Here is an 8,631-nt window from a genome sequence, read left to right as displayed (position 1 = left end):
TTGCACAAGCTCATCGAAATTGGACAATAGAAGATTGGAAAAACGTTGCCTGGTCTGATGAGTCTTGATTTCTGCTGCAACAGTCGGATGGTAGGGTCAGAATTTGGCGTCTACAACATAAAAGCATGGTTCAGGCTGGTGGTGGTGGTGTCATGGTGTGGGGAATATTTTCTTGGCACTCTTTGGGCCCCTTGGTACCAATTGAGCATCGTTGCAACGCCACAGCCTACCTGAGTATTGTTGCTGACCATGTCCATCCCTTTATGACCATAATGTACCCAACTTCTGATGGCTACTTTCAGCAGGATAATGCGCCATGTCATAAAGCTGGAATCATCACAGACTGGTTTCTTGAACATGACAATGAGTTCGCTGTACTCAAATGGCCTCCACAGTCACCAGATCTCAATCCAATAGAGCATCTTTGGGATGTGGTGGAACGGGAGATTCGCATCATGGATGTGCAGCCGACAAATCTGCGGCAACTGTGTGATGCCATCATGTCAATATGGACCAAACTCCCTGAGGAATGCTTTCAGCACCTTGTTGAATCTATGCCACGAAGAATTGAGGCAGTTCTGAAGGCAAAAGGGGGTCCAACCCGTTACTAGCATGGGGTACCTAAAAAAAGTGGCCGGTGAGTGTATATTGCAATGTCCCTGTGATTAAATCAGCACCTCCAGTTCACAGTCTTTTATCACAAAACATGAAGGTTTTCTCACCAAAGACGTGCTACCTCCTCTCCTACTTTATGAGCATAAACGTCACATTTTTTCCAACTCTTTGTTCCCCTTTTTCAGCAGCCTCTGATTTATATTTGAGGTAAAGAGGAAGAGTGCTCCGCAGGGACCGAGTGTGTGTGCTTGACAGAGGCAAGACGATATCATACACGTGGGTGAGGGGGTGCGCTCTGACAGCTCATCAGTGGACAATAAGGCCTTGGCTGTTAAATGTCCTGCTACCTGGCATGCTGCAGGGTCACAATCTGCTCCAGATGCTGGAGGCAGACGTCCAACTCGTGGTGGCAGAGGGGCGGGGGTGTGTTAGTGGGGATTCATGCTCAATAAGCAAAAGGGAAAGGATACACTGAAAAATGAATGGGAATAGACATACACACCAATACATGCACCACCTGCAACCAGCCATTTCAGAATGGTCTCTTCTGCACAGTGGTCTCGCTGGCAGTTACTGTAGCAACATCAGGGATAATATCTGAGCACAGACAAATTAAATCTTGCTTTTCCACAGAGCTAGATTGAAAATGTATCCGTGCAGAGCAATTCGAGAGTGGCGGGTGGCTAAAGCAGACTCTCTCTCTCTCTCTCACACACACACACACACACACACACACACACACACACACACACGCATAAAAGAGGGACTTATGAACTCAATTTAGTCAGCCAGACAGAGTTCTTGATTCTGTCACTTGGGATAATCGTCAGGATGTGGTACTCTGACCGAGCCCCTGCGTCTAAACCCAGCCAGGATATAAGGTCATGTTGGAGTGGAACTCTAGCCATGCAGCACCCAGACCTCAAGTGCTCCAGTGGTTTTGTGGTTATCTGCAGTAGCCAGCTGTCGCAATACAGAGCAGCTCTTCAAGAATGTCCCCTCTGCTCTGCCTCTCATCTTTCCCTCCTCTCTCTGTTTCTCAATCAAAACGTTCCAATCAGCCCAGCCATCTCTATCCTCCTTTCTTTTGTCTCATTTGAAGATGTGTAACTTTGTGAATTATGATTTGTTGGTAGTTTTTAGTGTTTGCACCAAAAAGATTAAAATCTAAATTTTGTTGAAAGCAAAACAAATCTATTATGGTTGGTGCTAGGGAGTCAGAGTACTATAACAATACAATAAATTTGTTCCTGAAAAAAGAGAGGAAAACCGCTTCAATATGTGTGTTCAACTTTGTGAACTGTTAGTAGCCTTTGAGGTACTGGGGATTCTATACCACATTTATTTCAAGTTGTTTTTTTTCACAGGATGGTGGGAAACAACTCTAGTACTTTCTCGCATGAGAATGACTAAGAGGACAGCTATGCATAATATATTTGACAGCGCATGTTTAAAAGGTTATTCCTTTCTGTTCAAAATTAGGTCAGTTCATCTCGGCAAACGAATGCAGGAGAAGACTTGATGTTTTGCAGTGTGTCAGTTTATCACGTAAATGTAGTTTTATGTCTGCCACCGTCAGGGACAACATGGACAGTAACACCAACTCCACAGCATACATCATCAAAACGAATGCAGAGAAAAGCAGTGGAGTTATCAGCAATCTGGCGTGTCACTAGTGTGTGTGTGTAACCCAAAGTGCAGAGCTCCACCTTCTGGTCAAAGAGAGCTTCAACAGCACTAAAGCAGGCCTGTCACACAAGTGTTTGGATTTACGACCGCAATGACCACAGCCATTTTACTGAATAGGACGCCACAGCTTTGCCAGCAGGAATATTAATGGACGAAGAGTGGCCAATAAAATGTGCACTGAACTAAGATAACCAGCTGTGAATTTATGTTTATTTGAGGAATATATAAATGGTTTTCTAGTACTGTATATGCAGATGTAGTATAAGTTTGACATAAAGTCATTATTCTTAACTCTTGTGTTTTGTTATACTTGGCTTTACTGAAAGTGGCTTTACTTCATTGTGTCTGGGTCCAACACATCCCACTGCGTGTACAAATAATAATGTTCCGAATTCCGATATTATTAAATACCTAATCTATAGAAAAGGTACTGAAGTAGTAACTCTTTCCTCGGCCACTAACCGGGCTAGCACATTCAACAAAGGTGACAAAATATAGAAATACCATAAAGGCATTGTCATATCGCTGAATAAGGAAAGATTTTTATTTTATTTTATTCAACACATGATGTCCCCTAATGAAAACACTGTGTGGGTTATGCACTGAAGCTCAGACAATCCAAATGAGGAAGCATGGTCCCTGTGCAGCCCGGGATAACCTAAGCTCTTGATGCTTCTTCAGTGGATTCCTATTAGCAGAGCTTAAAAGCTGTCATTTCAGTTAAGCCAAGGCAAATCACCTGATCTTCACGTCTAGCAGGGGGATGGGAGAGAAAATGAGACAAATGACTAAATGAACAAGTAACAAAATAGTTGTGTTTGAGAAGAGAAAAGCATGAAATAGAGCAGCATAGACCTACATTTACAGAATCAACCTATTCCTCTGCCAACTGGCCACACATTGAGGAGAAGCCTGCACTATGACTCCAGGGCTTTTATTAGCATGTGATTAACCTCAACAGGATTAACCGGGCAACAAAGAGACACAGGAAAGGTCAAAGTCCATTGCTCAGACAGACGCTCCAGCATGAAGGGTTGCTGATTAAACAAAAGGCCATGCTCAAATCTGCACGCCTCACTTCAAGCATCTTTCTAATACACGCTATAGCATTCACCCCGCAGTACTAATCCTTCCCGTGTTAAATTCTGCAAAAACAGCATGCAAGGTTATTTGCCTTTTTATCGTAAAAACAAAAGAAATCATTGTTCTCAATTAGAATAAGGCTCTTCAAAAGTATAAACACACCACCAAACACCTGGTGTGTGTTGGCAGCCGTGAGACAGACTGCAGGTGGCGATGAATTAAAGAGCAATTCTACTCAGGATGAGGTAATCATGAATAACACATCACACTCTTGTGCATGTTCAAGCTGTAGGTTTTTAACACTGCTATAACTCCTGGTTGTTTTGTCTCATTATCAGGTAGAAAAGGATATAATAAAATTCTATTCAAAATAAATGTGCTGCCTCGCACATGTTCACATATAAGTTTTAAGATCAGGTGTGAAACTAAATTAGAAAGTAAATCCCTGTGATCCCTCAACTAATGCCATTCTGTCGTAGTTTGTCTGGTACTCCAACAGAAAAACAAAGACAAAACATTTGTTTTTGCGCGTGTGTGTGTGTGTGTGTGTGTGTGTGTGTGTGTGTGTGTGTGTGTTTGTGTGTGTGTGTGTGTGTGTAAAACCATGACAATGGAAAAAGCTTGTGGGAATGAGTTATCTTTTCTGCCTGGACAGGGACAGCCTCTCCAACCAAAGATGATCACATCACTTCCAGAGTTTGAGGGATGTTTCACCATTTCATTTATTTTTTGAATCCCTTGCTATCCAGTAACATAAATCACAACAACCTTTAATCAGTCATGCGGTGTGACAAACACAAGGGCATAACAATCCCCACCAAACTTCTTAACCAATAATTTTTTGTACTTTTTTGATAACTGTGACAATATGTTTTTTAGTAAGTATTTTTATATCAACATGAGTACTTGTATGGCGCTTGTAGTGATTATTTCACAGTGAAATATCAACCATCTTTACAGCTTTACAGCTTTCCTTGGCTTTCCAGAGCTTTTTAGCATCTTTAAGGTAACTGTTTTTTTGGCCCCCCAACTTTACTCACTTGGTTCACTCTTCCATTAGTGTTGATTTCAGCAGCTGCATGCAGCAGTTTTTAGCAGAAATGATTCTAACAACAAATTACTGTACACAACCAGCTCAGCACCAAATGGCAAACAGACACAGTTGGCAACTAGCTTATGAACATAGTGGAGCATTTAGCAGCTTAAGAGCCAGATATTTTCCTCTGGAGCTGGTAGAGACCAAAAACTGAGCTATTATTAGATTTATTATTATTATTATTTATTATTTATCTGGTGAACACAAACTCTAAAGAAACCCTAATGTTCCCATCATATCTGTTTATTGTCTTTAGGCAGCTCTTTAGCTTAAAAAGGTCATATTTATTTTTTACAGCTTGTTTCCTTATCCCCTAGGTTGTCCCATAAAGAAATTATTGTAGGTTTCATTAAGAAGTTCTCCGATCTATATTTTTGTCTCAATACGAGCTACCATACAACAACTCTGCTAAGACTAAAATGCAGCTTTAAACTTTCGTTACTCAATAGACACATTTACACTAAGTATAGAGGTGTGATATTCAGCCTTAAATAAGGTAACAATGCATGGTATGCAAATAATGCGTGGTTCATGCAGGTATTTAAAAACAAAAATCTGCTATTTTGCATCATTCACATTATTACTGTGAGCATAAAAACACTCCAACTTCAGTTCAATGCAATGGAGACTTAGTGTGGGATTATTTCACGTAAAATTAGCGGTCACAGAAGAAGACAAAACTGTTAATAAGCCCCAACAGTAATAAGAAAGGTTAATGTCCAATCTTTTTTTCCCCTTCCCAGTCAAGTGTGTAAGCGAGGGACAAACCAGGGAGTGACAAAGAGAGAGAAAGAATGTCTTTACCAAATCTCCCTTGGAGCGAGACCCCATCATGTACGTTCACACAGACATTGAGATGAAAGCAGCTTGTATTTTTCCTCTATGATCTTATCTGATTGTTCTTTATCTTTTTGTTTACAAGGGTCCCAGATGAGGATGTTCATTTAATCTCTCTTCTATCTCAGCTGCCCATGATGTTTTTTTGTGCGTCCCGTTTTTTCGTTTTTATTAAACAGTATAAAGCTCTGGTGCAACTCACTACTTTTTTAAAGTCAATAAAACCATCTGCACACGCACATACACACAAACACAAACAGCAACTGAACGTTTAAGGTCTCGGTGGCCTCAATAAGCTTCTGTAAATCAGCCACCATCCAGTTTTATTCCCCTCTCTCTCAGTGGATGTTGGGTTATGACCCGTAGGCAGGAGGTTGTTTATTGCTTTTGTCTCAGCTTGAGTTGACTCCCAGCTACTCATCTATGGTTCTGGGCTAATAGAAATCCGCACACGGTTGTACTGTAGCTCTGCTAAGCTGCAGGGACTGAGCTCAATAGTCTCCTCAGAGCCTCGTCCCCCCAGATTCTTAATGTCTCTTTCAATTCCTCAGCTTTCTTCCTCTAATTTCTTTTTTGGTAATGACCAAAACAAATCTGTGAGTGAACCTGAGGTGAAAAATTCCCTATAAATAAGTGTTGAGGAAAATAGAATGGAGGTTTAGAGAGCTGAGAGAAGCCCACATACCATAATCATTTCCCAGAGGCTGCTGGCAGAGATGATAGACAGCTTGCACCCTGCTGGTCTGCCTCTTTCTCCAGCACATAAGACACATCTCTATTCTCAGACAAGGCTGCCTCCTTTGTAATGGAAACTTGAGGTGTTATGTTGGAAAATAACAAAAGGGAGAAAAGCGTAAATTGTCACTGCCAGAATGAAAGTTAACCTTGATAACATAGTAATGCGATTTTAGATTCTCCAGAATGTGTGTGTATCTATCTGGTTGCTAACAAGGCCATGGAAGACCTTCCTCCCCTGTTTCACCTTTCTTCTTTCTCACCTTCACACATTAGCTGTGAAACGGTCTCAACAAGAGTGTCATCCTTTACATTGGGCCGTCTAACCCAAACTGGCAACTCCAACCCCTCCGTAGTTTGAAATATGGGTCCACTTGCCATTTCTACTGTGCTGACAGCAGCTGACAGTTAAGAGGAACAACCACAGACTGAGGATATATGATGGGGTCCTTGAGTGATGACAGCACGAGTAAGACGGAGAGCTGTGATGTAATGGAGACAAGGCCGTTGACTGATACTACGAAAGAGGCCAGTTTGTCTGCTCCAGTTCACAACCATTCATATCCAAGATCTATATGTCTATGAGCACTAACAGTTAGTAGGTGAATTCTACATGAGTGTTACTTTGTTTGTGTGTGCATGTGTGTGCATATGTGTGCGTGTGCGTGTGTGTGCGTGTGTGTGTGTCAGATCACGGTCAAACAGTGTACAAATGGTCTCATTCCAGGATCATACAGAAAGATGTTGCTGGAGTTGACAGGCTGTAACTTCATGAAGAGTAAAGCCCTGGCTGGACTTGGAATAGGTATCACTGCTGGTTATCCATTTGTTAAGGTAATGTCTTTTCAGGGTTTTTAATATCCTTTATCGTAGCTTGAGAATAACAGGAAAGATGGAGAAAGTGGGGATGACACGCAGAAAAAGGATGCGGGTCCCAGAAATTATTAAAATTACATCTCTTCCCTATACCTCAAAAAACCATATACCATTTTTGTTTGAAAAAACAAAAATCTATGAATATTCAAACATTGTTTATTTGAAAAGTTTAACTTCTGGACACTACTGGACCAGGATTAGTCGTGATTTTATAAAATCATGCTCGCACGTACACCTTGTCTTAAAGTGTAACTCTCGCCAAAATGCAACCTAGGATCTTTTTGTGAATGTACTCGAGTCAAACTTTTGTTTAAAACCTTAATTAAGACAGAAATGCCACTTTTAAGATTCACTGTATTTTAGTTTTCGGTCAAATGGCCTTTTGAATGGGAGTGCTAGGGGCACTACTATAATAGCGTCAAAAATCACTATTTTTAAAACACTAACAAGGCTCAACACAACTTTGCTCCAAGTATCACCAGGGGCTCTACACATGAACTCCAGCATTGAGAACTACTACTAAAAAGCAGAGGGGGCCGCGAGCGTGAAAACCAACAGCTGTGAGTTGTTGAAACCTTTCTTTTTAGTCAACTCTTTGTGTGTAGAGCCTCTGGTGATACTTGGAACAAAGTTTCATGTTGTGTCGATCCTTTTTATTGTTTTAATTGATGCGATCATATTAGTGCCCCTAGCACTCCCATTCAAACTGCCATTTGACCTAAAACAAAAACAAAAACGGTCAATCTTCAAAATGGCACTTCCGTGCTAATTATGCTTTTAAACAAAAGTTTGACTCCGGTACATTCATAAAAAGACCCTAGGTTGCATTTTGGCGAGACATACGCTTTAATGTCAGATGAGTACAGAGACAATTTCCCCTTTAGCAGAGGAATGTAAAACAGCCTTATGCTGTCAAACTCATACTTCATGCTGCATAGTGAAGATTGATTTCTGGTGCGCTCTGCAAGTAATTTCATGAACTGCACACAAAAAACAAAAGCTGGATCCTCTCTGCTCTCCAACTTTGATATAATTTGGAGAAGAAAATTAAGGAGAAATATGCATTAATGCTATTAATGTATCAATGCTTAGTGAATAAACTTGACTTGCTTAGTGTCTGTAGTCTGAAATTGAGGTTGATAATACACTGTCTCAGTACTGCATCGCTTTGCAGTTATATCATTGAGTGTGTGTGCATCTGTAGGTTGTCACAGAGATATAACTCCAGTGGCATACTATAAAATTACCAGTGAAGAATATTGACATCATGTTACACAGATGGGAGACAGATAACAAACATAGATGCTTCCAAACAGCTTGAAACATGAAGGGTCACTGAATAGTTTGAAGAAAATTATGTGAATTGTTTTTTAACTCAACCTTAATGAACTTGCGATTTTGAACCAATGTGCTTCAAAAGGAAGCTGTTCTGCAGGCTCGTGGTGGCTTCTAATTATCCAAAGACACATGATGTTATTGTTCTTTCATTTGTCACCCATCTGGCTTTTTTAAAAACAAACCTTTTTACGATGTAGGTGCCATTCCAGCAGGACAGCCCGTCACCAGAGGCCAGCTCACTCACACACAGCTGATCCGCCAGGCCGCCATAGAACGTACGGTAGAGACGTAGACTGTTCAGAAAGTCCCTGAAAAGCAGCCACATGGGGGCACACAGATAATTCACTTCTTTAACAAAAGTG

The 8,631-nt window shown here is 40.9% G+C and overlaps 1 protein-coding gene across 1 annotated transcript in view; it reads right to left on the bottom strand.

Moving 5' to 3' along the window:
- The window catches only part of gpc5a (glypican 5a), a 125,106-nt gene that overhangs the window by 84,549 nt on the left and 31,926 nt on the right, over positions 1-8,631 (bottom strand). The window contains exon 6 of the mRNA XM_034882123.1: positions 8,452-8,577. Coding sequence (XP_034738014.1) covers positions 8,452-8,577 — 126 coding nt within the window. The remainder of the gene's footprint in view (positions 1-8,451; positions 8,578-8,631) is intronic.

The sequence above is a fragment of the Etheostoma cragini genome, chromosome 1, assembly GCF_013103735.1.
Source record: "Etheostoma cragini isolate CJK2018 chromosome 1, CSU_Ecrag_1.0, whole genome shotgun sequence".
Classification (NCBI taxonomy): domain Eukaryota; kingdom Metazoa; phylum Chordata; class Actinopteri; order Perciformes; family Percidae; genus Etheostoma; species Etheostoma cragini.
Note: the sequence above shows the minus strand (reverse complement) of the source record. Positions and strands in the feature narration are given on the sequence as shown.